Below are 19,979 nucleotides of genomic sequence, written 5' to 3'. Positions count from 1 at the left end.
ACCTACAGAATCAATGTGAATACATACTATGCAGGAACACTTTTTTCATGGAATAAAGAAACATTTTATAGAGAAGCTGAGGTAAGCCAATGAAGTAGTTTACCTGAACCAAAATAAAAATTACCAGTGGAAACAGGGAGAACTTTCAAATTACACCCCAATGCTTTTAACCTTGTCTTCTCAGCTTTAACTATCTTCTTAACCTGATCATTCTTTTCCAACCAAGTTAAAGGCATATCAATTCAGTCTTATGACTTGATGCATTTACTCAATGCATACTTTTTAAGAACCGACTGCAGGCCAAGCCCTGCTCTAGTCAGTGACGGTTCGACAAGCCTGGATCCAGGCTCAGCTAAAATTCAGTCTCAAACTCACACTATCTAAACAGACAACAAGAAGCTTTGTTTATTCACTCATGTTTATTTCATGAACACCTCCAACTTTAAACACACCCGCACCTCCCCAACCCCAAGCACTCAGGTTAGACAGAAGAGCAGCTATGAATCTGGATGTTAAGTAGGCCCGTGTAGGGTGGGGGACCTTGTCACCAAGATCACCTAACAAACTTAGAAAAGCTGGCAAGGCTCAGGGAAGGAGCACTACTCAGACACTGCAAAACAATGCCAAATACTAGTTTAGAAAAATAACAGCTTCCACAACACCTTGTATTTCCAATAGCCAAACATTGCAAATAACCCAGGCATCCAGCAAAAAGCCGACAAGCAAATAAGTTGTGGGACATTCACAGAATGGAACCGAAGCAGTAAGAGGACCAGCTCCTGACACAACACAGGCAAGTCTTGCAGACATTATGCAGGTGGGTCCCAACTCTGCAGAATGCATATACTGCACAGTCCCACTTGTGATGTTCAAAGGCAAGGAAAATGGATCCACAGTGGCAGAAGTCACAGCAGTGGTTACTTGGGGAGTGGCTACTGATTGAAAAGAAGCTGAAGAGCCTCGTCAGGGGTGCTGGTGATGCTCCTGAGTCTAACCTGGATGGTAGCTACATATAAAAGTTTACTGTGCTGCAAGAACAGACCCATAGACCACTGGAACAGAATAGAGAGCCCAGATATAAACCCAAGCATATATGGTCAATTACTATACAATAAAGGAGCCATGGATATACAATCGGGAAATGACAGCTTCTTCAACAGCTAGTGTTGGAAAACTGGACAGCTACATGTAAGAGAATGAAACTGGATCACTGTCTAGCCCCACACACAAAAGTAAACTCAAAATGCATCAAAGACCTCAATATAAGTCATGAAACAATAAAACTCATAGAAAAAAATAAAGGCAAAAATCTCTTGGACATAAACATGAGCAACTTCTTGAACATATCTCTCCAGGCAAGGGAAACAAAAGCAAAAATGAACAAGTGGGACTATATCAAACTTAAAAGCTTCTGTACAGCAAAGGATACCATCAGTAGAACAAAAAGACATCCTACAGTATGGGAGAATATATTCATAAATGACATATCTGGTAATGGGTGGACATCCAAATTTTATAAAGAGCTCATGCACCTCAACAAACAAAAAGCAAATAAGCCAATTAAAAAATGGGCAGAGGATCCAAACAGACACCTCTCCGAAGAAGAAATTCAGATAGCCAACAGGCACACGAAACGATGTTCCACATTGCTAATCATCAGAGAAATGCAAATTAAAACCACAATGAGATACCACCTCATACCAGTTAGGATGGCCAACATCCAAAAGACAAACAACAGGGCGGAGCCAACATGGCGGCGTGAGTAGGACAGTGGGAATCTCCTCCCAAAAACATATATACTTTTGAAAATACAACAAACACAACTAGCCCTAAAAGAGAGACCAGAAGACGCAGGACAGTGGCCAGACTGCAGCTACACCAGCGAGAACCCAGCGCCTCGCGAAGGGGGTAAGATACAAGCCCCGGCCCTGCGGGACCCGAGCGCCCCTCCCCCCAGCTCCCGGCGGGAGAACAATAGGCAGAGCGGGAGGGAGACGGAGCCCAGGACTGCCGAACACCCAGCCCCAGCCATCCGGGCCAGAGCGCAGACACAGTATATGCCCAGGGGGCCCTGGATACTGGGAGAACAGGGGGTAGACCTCAGAGCGGGTGCTGAAGCTGATGCCCCTGTGACAAAGAAAAGCGGGGGCTTTTTTGAAAGTCTTAAAGGGACAGGGACTTAACAGCTTGACGGAAACAACCCAGGTCACAGTACAGCAGCTGGAAATTACAGGGAAAACCGGGTGCACTAACCCCCTGGGCAACAGCTCTGAGACCCCTCACGGAGGCAAACAGTCAAGCAGCCCCCCCATCCATCACCCCACCGGGCGCTGCGAAAGCAGAGAAGCAGCCTGAGACAAATTCCGCCCACAGAAAGGGAAATTTCTCCCTTCCGGCCAGGCAAGACACAAAGACCCACTCTACACGCAATTACCCAACACAAGCCACTAGGGGTCGCAGTTGCCCCAGTAAAGAAAGGCCAGTAGTAAGTGAAAATTTTGGCCCTCCCAGCTGACAGTCAATAGCACCTGTCAACATGAAAAGGCAAAAAAATATGATTCAGACAAGACTAACCCAGACAGCTTCGGCATCTGCTACATCTTCCCCTGAGAAGGAATCTGGGGAGATAGATTTAGCCAGTCTACCTGAAAAAGAATTCAAAACAAAAGTCATAACCATGCTGATGGACTTGCAGAGAAATATGCAAGAACTAAGGAAGGAGAATTCAGAAATAAAACAAGCTCTGGAAGGACTTCAAAACAGAATGGACGAGATGCAAGAGACCATTAATGGACTAGAAAACAGAGAACAGGAACGCAGAGAAGCTGATGCAGAGAGAGATAAAAGGATCTCCAGGAATGAAAGAATTTTAAGAGAGCTGAGTGATCAATATAAAAGAAATAATTTAAGAATCATAGGCATTCCAGAAGAAGTAGAGAGAGAAAAGGGGATAGAAAATGTCTTTGAAGAAATAATTGCTGAAAATTTCCCCAAACTAGGGGAAGAAATGGCCTCTCAGACCACAGAGGTACACAGAACTCCCATGACAAGGGATCCAAGGAGGGCAACACCAAGACACATAATAATTAAAATGGCAAAGATCAAAGACAAGGACAAAGTATTACAAGCAGCCAGAGAGAAAAAAAAGGTTACCTACAAAGGAAAACCCATCAGGCTATCATCAGACTTCTCAACAGAAACCCTACAGGCCAGAAGAGAATGGCATGATATACTTAATGCAATGAAACAGAAGGGCCTCGAACCAAGACTACTGTATCCAGCACGAATATCATTTAAATATGAAGGAGGGATTAAACAATTCCCAGACAAGCAAAAGTTGAGGGAATTTGCCTCCCACAAACCACCTCTACAGGGCATCCTACAGGGACTGCTCTAGATGGGAGCACTCCTAAAAAGAGCACACAACAAAACACCCAACATATGAAGAAGGGAGGAGGAGGAATAAGAAGGGAGAGAAATAAAGAATCATCAGATTGTGTTTATAATAGCTCAACAAGCGAGTTAAGTTAGACAGTAAGACAGTAAAGAAGCTAACCCTAAACCTTTGGTAACCACAAACTTAAAGCCTGCAATGGCAATAAATTCATACCTTTCAATAATCACCCTAAATGTAAATGGACTGAATGCACCAATCAAAAGACACAGAGTAATAGAATGGATAAAAAAGCAAGATCCATCCATATGCTGCTTACAAGAGACTCACCTCAAACCCAAAGACGCGCACAGACTTAAAGTCAAGGGATGGAAAAAGATATTTCAAGCAAACAACAGAGAGAAGAAAGCAGGTGTTGCAATTCTGGTATCAGACAAAACAGACTTCAAAATAAAGAAAGTAACAAAAGACAAAGAAGGACATTACATAATGATAAAGGGCTCAGTCCATCAAGAGGATATAACCATTATAAATATATATGCACCCAATACAGGAGCACCAACATACCTGAAACAAATATTAACAGAACTAAAGGAGGAAATAGAATGCAATGCATTCATTCTAGGAGACTTCAACACACCACTCACTCCAAAGGACAGATCCACCAGACAGAAAATAAGTAAGGACACAGAGGCACTGAACAACACACTAGAACAGATGGACCTAATAGACATCTACAGAACTCTACATCCAAAAGCAACAGGATACACGTTCTTCTCAAGTGCACATGGAACATTCTCCAGAATAGACCACATACTAGGACACAAAAAGAGCCTCAGTAAATTCCAAAAGATTGAAATCCTACCAACCAACTTTTCAGACCACAAAGGCATTAAACTAGAAATAAACTGTTCAAAGAAAGCAAAAAGGCTCACAAACACATGGAGGCTAAACAACACGCTCCTAAATAATCAATGGATCAATGACCAAATCAAAATGGAGATCCAGCAATATATGGAAACAAATGACAACAACAACACTAAGCCCCAACTTCTGTGGGACGCAGCAAAAGCAGTCTTAAGAGGAAAGTATATAGCACTCCAAGCATATTTAAAAAAGGAAGAGCAATCCCAAATGAACGGTCTAATGTCACAACTATCAAAATTGGAAAAAGAAGAACAAATGAGGCCTAAGGTCAGCAGAAGGAGGGACATAATAAAGATCAGAGAAGAAATAAATAAAATTGAGAAGAATAAAACAATAGCAAAAATCAATGAAACCAAGAGCTGGTTCTTCGAGAAAATAAACAAAATAGATAAGCCTCTAGCCAGACTTATTAAGAGGAAAAGAGAGTCAACACAAATCAACAGTATCATAAATGAGAAAGGAAAAATCACAACAGATCCCGCAGAAATACAAAGAATTATTAGAGACTACTATGAAAACCTATATGCTAACAAGCTGGGAAACCTAGGAGAAATGGACAACTTCCTAGAAAAATACAACCTTCCAAGACTGACCCAAAAAGAAACAGAAAATCTAAACAGACCAATTACCAGCAACGAAATTGAAGCGGTAATCAAAAAACTACCAAAGAACAAAACCCCCGGGCCAGATGGATTTACCTCGGAATTTTATCAGACATACAGGGAAGACATAATACCCATTCTCCTTAAAGTTTTCCAAGAAATAGAAGAGGAGGGGATACTCCCAAACTCATTCTATGAAGCTAACATCACCCTAATACCAAAACCAGGCAAAGACACCACCAAAAAAGAAAACTATAGACCAATATCCCTGATGAACGTAGACACAAAAATACTCAACAAAATTTTAGCAAACCGAATTCAAAAATACATCAAAACCATCGTACACCATGACCAAGTGGGATTCATCCCAGGGATGCAAGGATGGCACAACATTCGAAAGTCCATCAATATCATCCACCACATCAACAAAAAGAAAGACAAAAACCACATGATCATCTCCATAGATGCTGAAAAAGCATTTGACAAAGTTCAACATCCATTCATGATAAAAACTCTCAGCAAAATGGGAATAGAGGGCAAGTACCTCAACATAATAAAGGCCATCTATGAAAAACCCACAGCCAACATTATATTGAATAGCGAGAAGCTGAAAGCATTTCCGCTGAGATCGGGAACTAGACAGGGATGCCCACTCTCCCCACTGTTATTTAACCAAAAGACAAACAACAACAAATGTTGCCGAGGTTGTGGAGAAAGGGGAACCCTCCTACACTGCTGGTGGGAATGTAAACTAGTTCAACCATTGTGGAAAGAAGTATGGAGGTTCCTCAAAAAGCTCAAAATAGAAATACCATTTGACCCAGGAATTCCACTTCTAGGAATTTACCCTAAGAATGCAGATTCCCAGTTTGAAAAAGACATATGCACCCCTATGTTTATCGCAGCACTATTTACAATAGCCAAGAAATGGAGGCAACCCAAGTGTCCATCAGTAGATGAATGGATAAAGAAGAGGTGGTACATACACACACAATGGAATATTATTCAGCCATAAGAAAAAAAATCCTACTATTTGCAACAACATGGATGGAGCTAGAGGGTATTATGCTCAGTGAAATAAGCCAGGCGGAGAAAAACAAATACCAAATGATTTCACTCATCTGTGGAGTATAAGAACAAAGAAAAAACTGAAGAAACAAAACAGCAGCAGACTTACAGAACCCAAGAATGGGCTAACAGTTACCAAAGGGAAAGGGACTGGGGAGGATGGGTGGGAAGGGAGGGATAAGGGGAAAAAGGGGCATTACAATTAGCACACATAATGTAGTGGGGGTGGGACACGGGAAAGACAGTATATACAGAGAAGCCAAGTAATGATTCTAGCATCTTACTACACTGATGGACAGTGACTGTAATGGGCTATGTGGGGGGGACTTGATAATAGGAGGAGTCTAGTAACCATAATGTTGTTCAAGTAATTGTACACTGATGATATTAAAAAAAAAAGTTTACTGTGTGTGTTGCACACATAAGATTAGTGGATTTTTTAACTACATGTAAATTATACATCAATTTTAAAAAGAAAACAAAATAAGAGTGTTCAACAAATGTTAGCTAAGGACAGCCACTATGCCAAGTGTTTTATATGAGGATATTAATTCATCCTCACACCCCATTAGGGAGACACTACCATTGTCCCCATTGACAAACCAGGAGACTAAGGTTCACATGTGTAAAGAAGCACAGAGATACTAGTAGCAGAGACGAGAGTCAACCTCCCATCTCTCTGGTGTTAACAGCCAAGCTATTAACAACTATGCAATACTACCTACCTCTCCAGAAAACAGAAAGCAGAGACAGAAAAAAGACCAAAAAAGGTAAACTTATAGGTAATATCAAAGGACAGAAGTACATGCTCTTCATAACAGTGACCTTAAGGTATCAAGAAAATACTGAATATTTTATACTATCTTTTTGCTTAGAAATATCTAATTAAGAAATCATATATATGTATATATACATATTAAACTCAGTGGTTGAAGAATTTTATCTAAGTTGAATTAAACTAATTACATATTGCTATGGAGCATAAAATACATTTTTAACTGTAAATGAATGCTATTCTTGCACAATTCCCTGTTAGCAATTATACTTATGCACTTGAAATGGCAAGGATAAAAAGACTATATTGTAACTTCTTTCAAAATATTATCAGGCTCTATGAATTCTGATTGGCCTACCTTTTAATTAGTAAGTTCTATAGAACATTAAGGGGTGGTGAACCACCAGATTAAATCTGCCACAAGCTGATAACTTCCGAAAAATACAATAATGTTGTACTATTACATACCCACAATAATGTAAAAACCTTATTTTTGTAAATAAAAATAAATTGCTAGAAAGGTGGAAGGAAAAACACATCAAATAAGGCCCAATTCAGATTTCTCAGAAATAGCCTGAAATAATAAATTATATAAAGACTTTAAAATCTTACTCTCAGCTCCCGTACTTATCACAGGTTGGTAACAAAAAGTTCACAAACCAGGAGACCAATTCTTTACATGCCATACTTGGAGAAACAATGCTTTAGATAAATCAAGTTTTTGGCATGTGTGACTGAGCAGATTCAAATTTCACAAACCTCAACTATTTCTAGTGATGTCCTGTTTTTCTGGAGAATTACTGGCTTTTGCTCCTGGGACCAGAAGTAACCAACTTCTTAAAGAAGAAGACGCTTTAAGAACTATAAACCCAGGTATGGAGCCAGCAACACTTACCCTGGGTTTTGGTCTCTGTATTTATCAATGCAAACCCTCTTTTACATCTACAGTGTTTCATGGGTCCTTATTGGCTTAACTGCAATGTGTGAAATGCATCCTGATTGCAGGACCTTGTGTTATAAACTTTAAGAATTACATTATTGTAAAGGATTACCAATATAAAGAAGAGTTCTGTAGAACAAAATTATCACGGTGTATCAATGAATGTGCCTCTGACTCAGAGACCACAGACAAAAGCATTTCTTCTAAAGGAAATACATGGTTACTGTAATTTTATAAGTTGAGAAGAAAAATGAAGCATTCTCCAGCTTTGAAAATAACCATGGCTTCCTACCCACCACATGTAACAGATACTCACAATGATCTATGTGCTAGGGAGAAACGGAGATGCCAGGTCCACAGAATTTCTTCTAATTTGATAAACTACTAATAGACAGTCTTCACTGAGCTGAACTGAACTCTGCAGAGTATGTAACTTAACTCTGCAGACTGTCCTAGCAAATCTCTATTTCATGGAGCCCACGGACTGTCCTATGGAGTACTTGAGGAGGAGATTCTGCCTAAGGTTAGGGAGATCCACCCAAAGCTTGTTTGCAATGAAGCCAGATTCATAACCTTACATTTGAAAGGCAAGGCCATACCTTCAGAATCAGACCCTGGAAGTATATGCAACAATCCTAAAACTATCAACTAATTTATAAGCAGAAGAATAATGCAGTATTTGAAATGATCAATATAGGATGTAAAGAGTAAAACTGCTTCACGCATTTATTACCCATTAAATACCATACAAATATTTAGATTATATAGCTAAGTATTTTGAAAGGCATGTAGAGAAACTTTTATATTGATTTAAAGAAAAACAAACCTAAGTTTTTCCCAAAATACCTTCAACACAATCACTTATAAAGTCTGAGATGAGGATGAAGGTGTCATCCATTTACGTAAAGACATCCCCTGCCTCCAACCTCTGTGACAGGGACATTTGGTGTTTCTAGTAGTTGCTACCTTACCAACCTCACCATCTATACTGGCTGTGTCTCTAGGAAAAAGAGGTTCGTTCTCATCCCAGGAAGTGACTCCTGACTGTGGGGAAATCTTACTTACTAACTCCTCAGGACCCAAAACTCTCAGCAGTAGCTTTGATACCTTAACTCCAGGACTCTTATCTGATCAAACTGCTCAGTTTCCTTCCATGGCGGTGGTTCTCATGTGGACCAATTCGCCACCACCATCACCAGGGGCAGCTGGCAATGGCTGTGGAGACATTTTTGGTTCTCACGATTCACTTTGTGAGGGCAGAGGTCTAACAGGCATCTGGTGGGCAGAGGTCAGGGACGCACCTGAACATCCCACAATACACAGGACAGTCCCCACACAGAATGCCATCTACAGCATTGTTTGCACCCACCCTGAAATGATTACTCACCAGATACTCTTTTTTCAGAAACAACTACACCAAGATATTTCTGGCAAGAGCCCGATTAAATGAATCCACCATATCATTCTTATATTTACCTGAAAGGAATATAGGATGTATCTCCAAACATTAATATTCTATATGTTTCTTCTGGAGTTCTCCCCAAATATATAACCTACATTTGAAAAGAAAAGAAAAAGGAATTTACTTCTAAATGAAGATATGGTGCTGGCCCTGCAAGTTTTTATACAATTTCTCGCCAGTCAATTGAGGCTGGTTCCCCAGCCCTCCCAAGGAGCCCAAAGGCTGCCTGGCACCCCGTCGGTGAGCTCCCGCTTTGTAGAAATCTGCCACAGCAGCTCTCTGATGCCTGCAGTGACAGCCCTGGCCCCAAACTTCACAACCACCTTCTGTGGTAAGAAGTACAGAATTTTAAAAGTCACATATGCTTTTACCTCACCTGCTTCCTGAAAACAGCTGAAATGACAGTGAAGAAGTATGTAGGGGATGGACTGGGACTGGGGCTGGCCTGAGGTGAGAAGATGCATAAAAGCAGAACAAAGGTTTTGATCAACTCCATCCATTTAGATTTAACTACTTATAATAAATATTGCCCGGATTTCCTATAAAACTGCATTTGTGTCCCAGTCTCATTTGCTTCATTTATCTTCAGAACAACATTATGCTTCAGTTTTCATCTTCGAGGAGATTCTTTGGCATTTGAGGCCCGTGGCTGGTATTCCTTTCATTTCCCCAAGTTTGTTTTCTGCCCAGACATTTACTGACTGTATGTGGTCTCTGACTGGCAGGCCCCTCAACAGCTGACAGATGTCTACCGCCTTCTCATCTCTGGCGGTGTACGTGTATTTTACTGGGCTCATCTCCTCCTACTCCTTCTTATAAGTAACCCATTCAGCAATTTCACTGGCATCCCTCTAAGTTTGCTGGGACTTTCTGATCCTCATTCTGTCTGAAGGCACAAGTCTTCTCCCACCTCAGAAGCTCCCTGCAGGTCAGGGCACTTTCAACTCACATATGAAGGGATGGGAGGGGAGGCATGTGCATTAGATCGGGCACATGGATCACCAAAATGAGATTAAATTCTAAAGCACACTTGGGGGTAATGAACTTTGCGTTTTGACTAGATAGGAGCTGTTTCCTTAACGAAACTGTGAGCACTCTAAAAATTCCTGGTACATATGTTATATACAGGTCCTGATTCAATGCTTAATGCACTGAACCTAAACCAACTTATAATAGTTGGGAAATTTTTAAATAACTGATAAAAGCTTGACATAAATATAAAAATATCACTGGACTAAGAGAAATTATAGAAATAAAAGGTCCAGGAGTGGATTCAAGATGGCAGCATGAGAGGTGAGATGGAGAACTCCTCTCAAAACAACAAATAGTATAAAATGTAGTTAATTGATACAACTAACCCTAAAACAGCAACAGGAAAGAAGGCTGAACCAGACTGCATACAGACCTCATGAATAGAGCAGACCTCACGGAACAGGGTAACGGACCAAAGCCTTAATCCAGCGGGACCCAAACCCTTCCCCTACCCCAGCTCACTGGTGGGAAGAAGAGAAACGGAGCAGGGGAAGGGGTGGAAGCCTGGGACTGCTGAACACCCAGCCCTGGAGATCTGCTTTGGGAGCAGAAACTTACACTGTGTGGTGCGCTGGAGGTTGGGGAGCTCGGACAGGTGGAGTGTTTGAGAGACAGATTCCAACCATTTGTGGAGGACGGGATCCACATCCAATCACTCTGTGTCAGAGGAAAGGCAGGCGGTCTGAGAGGCTACCTATCTGAGAGAGGGCTACTGAAGGGACAAGGTTTGCACGGAGCTTGCTGGGCACGGGAGGGGAGAGCTGGACAAGGTTGTCTGGGCATGCTCTGCCCAGCTAATTGGGAACTTTGAGGAGCTTCAGGCGCTCCATCCCCCTGGCTGCCTACTCAGCTCCGAGGCCCCCCACTGTGATACACAGCCTGCTGCGCCTCCCTCCTAACCTGCCAGCACTGTTTTGCAAACCTGCAGTCACTGTGCTGGTGTCAGGCCAGCCAGAGAGACACCATGCCTACAACAGCTAGAGATGCAAAGCACAGAGGCTTACACCTGTGCGCTTCGCCCACTGGCTCTGACACCAGAGACAGGCACCACATACAGAAATCAGGAAACAGATCTTTCCTCCCCTCAGGCACCAGCTCTGCTCCCCTACAACCCCCAACCTCACTCTAGAGGCTGAGCAGCTCAAGAGACTGGAGCTTCTGGGCACTAGTGAGCACCACACAGAATTATGAAATATCAAAAGAACATGGTTCAGACCAAAATCTCACAAACCCCAGAAAGAGGGTCAAATGAAACTGAACTCACCAATCTGCCTGAAAGAGAGTTCAAAATAAAAATCGATAACATGCTTATGGAGGTACAGAAAAATATTTAAGAACTCAGGAATGAATTTAAGTCAGAGATTCAATCATTAAGAAATTCCATATCTGAAATGAAACATACAATGGAGGGATTTAAAAGCAGATTAGATGTAGTAGAAGAGACGGCAAATGGAATAGAAATTAGAGAAGAGAAATACAAAGAAGCTGAGGAACAGACAGAAAAAAGAATCTTTAAGAATGAAAGAATATTGAGAGAACTGTGTGACCAATCCAAACGGAACAATATTCACATTATAGGGGTACCCGAAGAAGAACAGAGAGAAAAAGGGACAGAAAGTGTCACTGAGGAGGTAATTGCTGAAAACTTCCCCAATCTGGGGAAGGAGATAGTCTCTCAAGCCATGGAGGAGCACAGATCTTCCAACACAAGGGACCCAAGGAAGACAACATCAAGACATATAATAATTAAAATGGCAAAGATCAAGGATAAAGACAGACTTTTAAAAGCAGCTAGAGAGAGAAAAAACATAACATACAAAGGAAAACCCATCAAGCTATCATCAGACTTCTCAACAGAAATTTTACAGGCCAGAAGGGAGTGGCATGATATATTTAATGCAGTGAAGCAGAAGGGCCTTTAACCAAGAATACACTACCCAGGAAGGTTATCATTTAAATTTGAAGGAGGGACTAAACAATTTTCAGATAAGCAAAAGCTGAGAAAATTTACCTCCCACAAACCACCTCTAAAGTGCATTTTGGAGGAACTCCTATAGATGTAAGTATTCCTAAGGCTAAATAGATGTAAACCGAGGGATAGACAAAGAGTACAGAAAATATGATTCAAAACATACTAAGAAAATCAGATTGTGGGAGGGGCGGAAGATGGCGGCGTGAGTAGAGCAGCGGAAATCTCCTCCCAAAACAACATATATCTATGAAAATATAACAAAGACAACCCTTCCTAGAATAAAGACCAGAGGACACAGGACAATATCCAGACCACATCCGCACCTGAGAGAACCCAGCGCCTCGCGAAGGGGGTAAGATACAAGCCCCGGCCCGGTGGGAGCCGAGCGCCCCTCCCCCCCAGCTCCTGGAGGGAGAAGAGCAGGCAGAGCGGGAGGGAGACGGAGCACAGGGCTGCCGAACACCCAGCCCCAGCCATCCGGGCCAGAGCGCAGGGCCCTCGATACTAGGAAAACAGGGCAGCAAGAACAGTGAGCGGGTGCTGGAGGCCCGGTGCCGGAGGACATAAGAAAAGCGTGCGACCATTTTCTTTTTTTTTTGTTTTTTTGCTTTTTTGCTGTTTTGTTTTGGCGAGTGCTTTTTGGAAGTCTTAAAGGGATAGGGACCCCAATACTAGGGAAACAGGGCAGCAAGACCAGTGAGCAGTGGCGCGAGGCTGGCACGGGAGAATAAAGAAAAACGAGCGAATACCTTTTTTTTTAATTAAAAAAAAAATTTTTTTTTTTTATTTAAAAATTTTTTTCTTTTTTTTTGGTGGTCGTTGTTTTGTTTTGGCGGGTGCTTTTTGGAAGTCTTAAAGGGCCAGGGTGGGACACTTAATCCAGAGGTAGGGAATCGGGGGATCTCTGGGCACCCTAATCCCTTGGGCTGCAGGGAGCAGGGAGGCACCTTATGGAGATAAATATCCTCCCTGCCGCTCCCCCTCCAACACGACTCCACCACTTTGGAGGACCAGCCTGAGCCAGGCCACGCCCACAGCAACAGCGGAGATTAACTCCAGAGCAGCCAGGCAGGAAGCAGAAGCCCTGTCTGTGTGCAGCTACCCAGCACAAGCCACTAGAGTTCGCTGTTCTCCCAGGAGAGGAGGGCCACAAACCAACAAGAAAGGAAGTCCTTCCAGCCGTCACTCGTCCCAGCTCTGCAAACTATCCCTATCACCATGAAAAGGCAAAGCTACATGCAGACAAAGATCACAGAGACAACACCAGAGAAGCAGACAGACCTAACCACTCTTCCTGAAAAAGAATTCAAAATAAGAATCATAAACATGCTGACAGAGATGCAGAGAAATACGCAAGAGAAATGGGATGAAGTCCGGAGGGAGATCACAGATGCCAGAAAGGAGATCGCAGAAATGAAACAAACTCTGGAAGGGTTTATAAGCAGAATGGATAGAATGCAAGAGGCCATTGATGGAATTGAAATCAGAGAACAGGAACGCATAGAAGCAGACATAGAGAGAGACAAAAGGATCTCCAGGAATGAAACAATATTAAGAGAACTGTGTGACCAATCCAAAAGGAATAATATCCGTATTATAGGGGTCCCAGAAGAAGAAGAGAGAGGAAAAGAGATGGAAAGTATCTTAGAAGAAATAATTGCTGAAAACTTCCGCAAACTGGGGGAGGAAATAATCGAACAGACCACAGAAATACACAGAACTCCCAACAGAAAGGATCCAAGAAGGACAACACCAAGACACATAATAATTAAAATGGCAAAGATCAAGGACAAGGAAAGAGTGTTAAAGGCAGCTAGAGAGAAAAAGGTCACCTATAAAGGGAAACCCATCAGGCTAGCATCAGATTTCTCAACAGAAACCCTACAGGCCAGAAGAGAATGGCATGATATATTTAATACAATGAAACAGAAGGGCCTTGAACCAAGGATACTGTATCCAGCACGACTATCATTCAAATATGACGGTGGGATTAAACAATTCCCAGACAAACAAAAGCTGCGGGAATTTACTTTCCACAAACCACCTCTACAGAACATCTTACAGGGACTGCTCTAGATGGGAGCACTCCTAGAAAGAGCACAGCACAAAACACCCAACATATGAAGAATCGAGGAGGAGGAACAAGAAGGGAGAGAAGAAAAGAATCTCCAGACAGTGTATATAACAGCTCAATAAGCGAGCTAAGTTAGGCAGTAAGATACTAAAGAGGCTAACCTTGAACCTTTGGTAACCACGAATTTAAAGCCTGCAATGGCAATAAGTACATATCTTTCAATAGTCACCCTAAATGTTAATGGGTTGAATGCACCAATCAAAAGACACAGAGTAACAGAATGGATAAAAAAGCAAGACCCATCTATATGCTGCTTACAAGAAACTCACCTCAAACCCAAAGACATGTACAGACTAAAAGTCAAGGGATGGAAAAACATATTTCAAGCAAACAACAGTGAGAAGAAAGCAGGGGTTGCAGTACTAATATCAGACAAAATAGACTTCAAAACAAAGAAAGTAACAAGAGATAAAGAAGGACACTACATAATGATAAAGGGCTCAGTCAAACAAGAGGATATAACCATTCTAAATATATATGCACCCAACACAGGAGGACCAGCATATGTGAAACAAATACTAACAGAACTAAAGGGGGATATAGACTGCAATGCATTCATTCTAGGAGACTTCAACACACCACTCAACCCAAAGGATAGATTCACTGGGCAGAAAATAAGTAAGGACACGGAAGCACTGAACAACACAGTAGAGCAGATGGACCTAATAGACATCTACAGAACTCTACATCCAAAAGCAGCGGGATATACATTCTTCTCAAGTGCACATGGAACATTCTCCAGAATAGACCACATACTAGGCCACAAAAAGAGCCTCAGAAAATTCCGAAAGATTGAAATCCTACCAACCAACTTTTCAGACCACAAAGGCATAAAACTAGAAAAAAACTGTACAAAGAAAGCAAAGAGGCTCACAAACACATGGAGGCTTAACAACACGCTCCTAAATAATCAATGGATCAATGACCAAATCAAAATGGAGATCCAGCAATATATGGAAACAAATGACAACAACAACACTCAGCCCCAACTTCTGTGGGACACAGCAAAAGCAGTCTTAAGAGGAAAGTATATAGCCATCCAAGCATATTTAAAAAAGGAAGAGCAATCCCAAATGAATGGTCTAATGTCACAATTATCGAAATTGGAAAAAGAAGAACAGATGAGGCCTAAGGTCAGCAGAAGGAGGGACATAATAAAGATCAGAGAAGAAATAAATAAAATTGAGAAGAATAAAACAATAGCAAAAATCAATGAAACCAAGAGCTGGTTCTTCGAGAAAATAAACAAAATAGATAAGCCTCTAGCCAGACTTATTAAGAAGAAAAGAGAGTCAACACAAATCAACAGTATCAGAAACAAGAAAGGAAAAACCACGACAGACCCCACAGAAATACAAAGAATTATAAGAGAATACTATGAAAACCTATATGCTAACAAGCTGGGAAACCTAGGAGAAATGGACAACTTCCTAGAAAAATATAACCTTCCAAGATTGACCCAGGAAGAAACAGAAAATCTAAACAGACCAATTACCAGCAACGAAATTGAAGAGGTAATCAAAAAACTACCAAAGAACAAAACCCCCGGGAGAGATGGATTTACATCGGAATTTTATCAGACATACAGGGAAGACATAATACCCATTCTCCTTAAAGTTTTCCAAAAAATAGAGGAGGAGGGGATACTCCCAAACTCATTCTATGAAGCTAACATCACCCTAATACCAAAACCAGGCAAAGACCCCACCAAAAAAGAAAACTACAGACCAATATCCCTGATGAACGTAGATGCAAAAATACTCAACAAAATATTAGCAAACCGAATTCAAAAATACATCAAAAGGATCATACACCATGACCAAGTGGGATTCATTCCAGGGATGCAAGGATGGTACAACATTCGAAAGTCCATCAACATCATCCACCACATCAACAAAAAGAAAGACAAAAACCACATGATCATCTCCATAGATGCTGAAAAAGCATTTGACAAAGTTCAACATCCATTCATGTTAAAAACTCTCAGCAAAATGGGAATAGAGGGCAAGTACCTCAACATAATAAAGGCCATCTATGATAAACCCACAGCCAACATTATATTGAACAGCGAGAAGCTGAAAGCATTTCCGCTGAGATCGGGAACTAGACAGGGATGCCCACTCTCTCCACTGTTATTTAACATAGTACTGGAGGTCCTAGCTACGGCAATCAGACAAAATAAAGAAATACAAGGAATCCAGATTGGTAAAGAAGAAGTTAAACTGTCAATATTTGCAGATGACATGATACTGTACATAAAAAACCCTAAAGACTCCACCCCAAAACTACTAGAACTGATATCGGAATACAGCAAAGTTGCAGGATACAAAATCAACACACAGAAATCTGTGGCTTTCCTATATACTAACAATGAACCAACAGAAAGAGAAATCAGGAAAACAACTCCATTCACAATTGCATCAAAAAAAATAAAATACCTAGGAATAAACCTAACCAAAGAAGTGAAAGACTTATACTCTGAAAACTACAAGTCACTCTTAAGAGAAATTAAAGGGGACACTAACAGATGGAAACTCATCCCATGCTCGTGGCTAGGAAGAATTAATATTATTAAAATGGCCATCCTGCCCAAAGCAATATACAGATTTTATGCAATCCCTATGAAACTACCAGCAACATTCTTCAATGAACTGGAACAAATAATTCAAAAATTCATATGGAAACACCAAAGACCCCGAATAGCCAAAGCAATCCTGAGAAGGAAGAATAAAGTAGGGGGCATCTCACTCCCCAACTTCAAGCTCTACTATAAAGCCATAGTAATCAAGACAATTTGGTACTGGCACAAGAGCAGAGCCACAGACCAACGGAACAGACTAGAGAATCCAGACATTAACCCAGACATATATGGTAAATTAATATTTGATAAAGGAGCCATGGACATACAATGGCGAAATGACAGTCTCTTCAACAGGTGGTGCTGGCAAAACTGGACAGCTACATGTAGGAGAATGAAACTGGACCATTGTCTAACCCCATATACAAAAGTAAACTCAAAATGGATCAAAGACCTGAATGTAAGCCATGAAACCATTAAACTCTTGGAAGAAAACATAGGCAAAAACCTCTTACACATAAACATGAGTGACCTCTTCTTGAACATATCTCCCCGGGCAAGGAAAACAACAGCAAAAATGAGTAAGTGGGACTATATTAAGCTGAAAAGCTTCTGTACAGCAAAAGACACCATCAATAGAACAAGAAGGATCCCTACAGTATGGGAGAATATATTTGAAATGACACATCCGATAAAGGCTTGACGTCCAGAATATATAAGGAGCTCTCACGCCTCAACAAACAAAAAACAAATAACCCAATTAAAAAATGGGCAGAGGAACTGAAGAGACAGTTCTCCAAAAAAGAAATAGAGATGGCCAACAGACACATGAAAAGATGCTCCACATCGCTAATTATCAGAGAAATGCAAATTAAAACTACAATGAGGTATCACCTCACACCAGTAAGGATGGCTGCCATCCAAAAGACAAACAACAACAAATGTTGGCGAGGCTGTGGAGAAAGGGGAACCCTCCTACACTGCTGGTGGGAATGTAAGTTAGTTCAACCATTGTGGAAAGCAGTATGGAGGTACATCAAAATGCTCAAAACAGACTTACCATTTGACCCAGGAATTGCACTCCTAGGAATTTACCCTAAGAACGCAGCAATCAAGTTTGAGAAAGACCAATGCACCCCTATGTTTATTGCAGCACTATTTACAATAGCCAAGAATTGGAAGCAACCTAAATGTCCATCGATAGATGAATGGATAAAGAAGATGTGGTACATATACACAATGGAATACTACTCAGCCATAAGAAAAGGGCAAATCCAATCATTTGCAGCAACATGGATGGAGCTGGAGGGTATTATGCTCAGTGAAACAAGCCAAGCGGAGAAAGAGAAATACCAAATGATTTCACTTATCTGTGGAATATAAGAACAAAGGAAAAACTGAAGGAACAAAACAGCAGCAGAATCACAGAACTCAAGAATGGACTAACAGGTACCAAAGGGAAAGGGACTGGGGAGGATGGGTGGGTAGGGAGGGATAAGGGGGGGAGAAGTAGGGGGGTATTAAGATTAGCATCCATAGCGGGGTGGGAGAAAAGGGAGGGCTGTACAACACAGAGAAGGCAAGTAGTGATTCTACAACATTTTGATATGCTGATGGACAGTGACTGTAAAGGGGTTTATAGGGGAGAGCCTAGTAAACATAATATTCGTCATGTAAGTGTAGATTAGTGATAGAAAAAAAAAAAAAAAAGGGCAGTTCCTGTGTGGTAACCTCCAACGAGTTCTACACAAGGGTATAAAGGACATATAAAAGTGTAGGCAAAGGGTCTGTTTGTGTTTATACAGAGGATCAAAGCCTAATTGGGCTACCCCGAAAATGAACTAAGATACGATAGGAAAAAGAACTTCCAACATCTGCACTCTCTGGAAGACTCATGCCAGAAGATGATCATCAAAAAACCCCAACAAAGATCCACGCACTGCTACAGCTGTAGATGCACTCATCCCACCAGTTCCTGGACTTGCCATGGGAATGAGGAAGGAGATATCTAAGCTGGCCTGTGCATACAGTAAAACAACAAAATTGGACTGGATCTATACTGTTGGAACTCAACCAAGAATTAGGAGAAGTGCAAATTGTAGCGCTCCAAAGTCTTACAACTACAAACTATTTACTGTTAAAAGAACATATGGCATGTGAACAGTCCCCAGGAATGGGTTGTTTTAATTTGTCTGATTTCTCTCAGACTGTTCAAGTTCAGTTGGACAATATCCACCATATCATAGATAAGTTTCCACAAATGCCTAAGGTGCCTAACTGGTTTTCTTGGTTTCACTGCAGATGGCTGGTAATTACAGATATGCTTTGGTTATGTAACTATACTCCTATTATGTTAATGTGTGTGTGCAATTTAAGTAGTAACTTAAAACCTGTACATGCTGAAGTTACTCTACAAGAAGATATATCAAAGAAATAATCAATCTTCCCATGTTTTCTTCTGCCTGCTACTTCTATAGCTTTTCTTCTTCCTTCCTAATTACAACCCTTAAATAGAATTTGTGCCTCATATCAAATTTACCGAGTATCATAATTCTTCCAAGTGGTAAAGATACCTCAAGACAAATGCTGGGCATAGAAGCCACAGGGCATAAATATGCAAAGAAGTAAAAAGCTAACTTTTTCAAACAATAAGGCTTCTCTCTCACTTACCAACTTCACATTTCCCTGTATGGCCCCGGAAGATGACTGGTTAGCCAGAGACGGGTAAGATTCCTCAAGGGAGGAACAACCTAAGACAGGCACAGTCGCAGGGGGGCCATCAGGTGAGAAATTGGGGATCAACAGAGGTGAGGCTTAGAACCTCACCCCCCCGTTCTGAGAGAAATGTTCTGCATACGTGGATGTTTTATTGCCCTGGTCTAGCTTGGATTAACACATAGTCTACAGGCACACACCTGATCATCTACATGTGCTCTCTTACAACACTAAACTATGTTTTCTACCTTTATCTTGTATCTACCTACCACTTCAGCATTTTATTAAAAATAATAATAATAAAGAGAGAAATGTGGTATCCACATATAAATCAAGTATAAAAACCAAATGAGTATTCATATTTGAACTGACTGTTTAGA

At 41.2% G+C, this 19,979-nt stretch overlaps 1 protein-coding gene across 14 annotated transcripts in view; it reads right to left on the bottom strand.

Moving 5' to 3' along the window:
• CDC14B (cell division cycle 14B) overlaps nt 1–19,979 on the bottom strand; it is a 122,279-nt gene that overhangs the window by 41,303 nt on the left and 60,997 nt on the right. For all 14 annotated transcript variants that reach the window (XR_008996469.1, XR_008996471.1, XM_036904416.2 and 11 more), the window contains one exon: nt 9,183–9,259. Coding sequence is in view for 12 of the 14 variants with exons in the window: in XM_036904416.2 (XP_036760311.2) it covers nt 9,183–9,259 (77 nt within the window). In the remaining 2 variants the exon portion in view is untranslated. The remainder of the gene's footprint in view (nt 1–9,182; nt 9,260–19,979) is intronic.

This window comes from Manis pentadactyla, chromosome 3 (assembly GCF_030020395.1).
Source record: "Manis pentadactyla isolate mManPen7 chromosome 3, mManPen7.hap1, whole genome shotgun sequence".
In the NCBI taxonomy this organism is placed as follows: domain Eukaryota; kingdom Metazoa; phylum Chordata; class Mammalia; order Pholidota; family Manidae; genus Manis; species Manis pentadactyla.
Note: the sequence above shows the minus strand (reverse complement) of the source record. Positions and strands in the feature narration are given on the sequence as shown.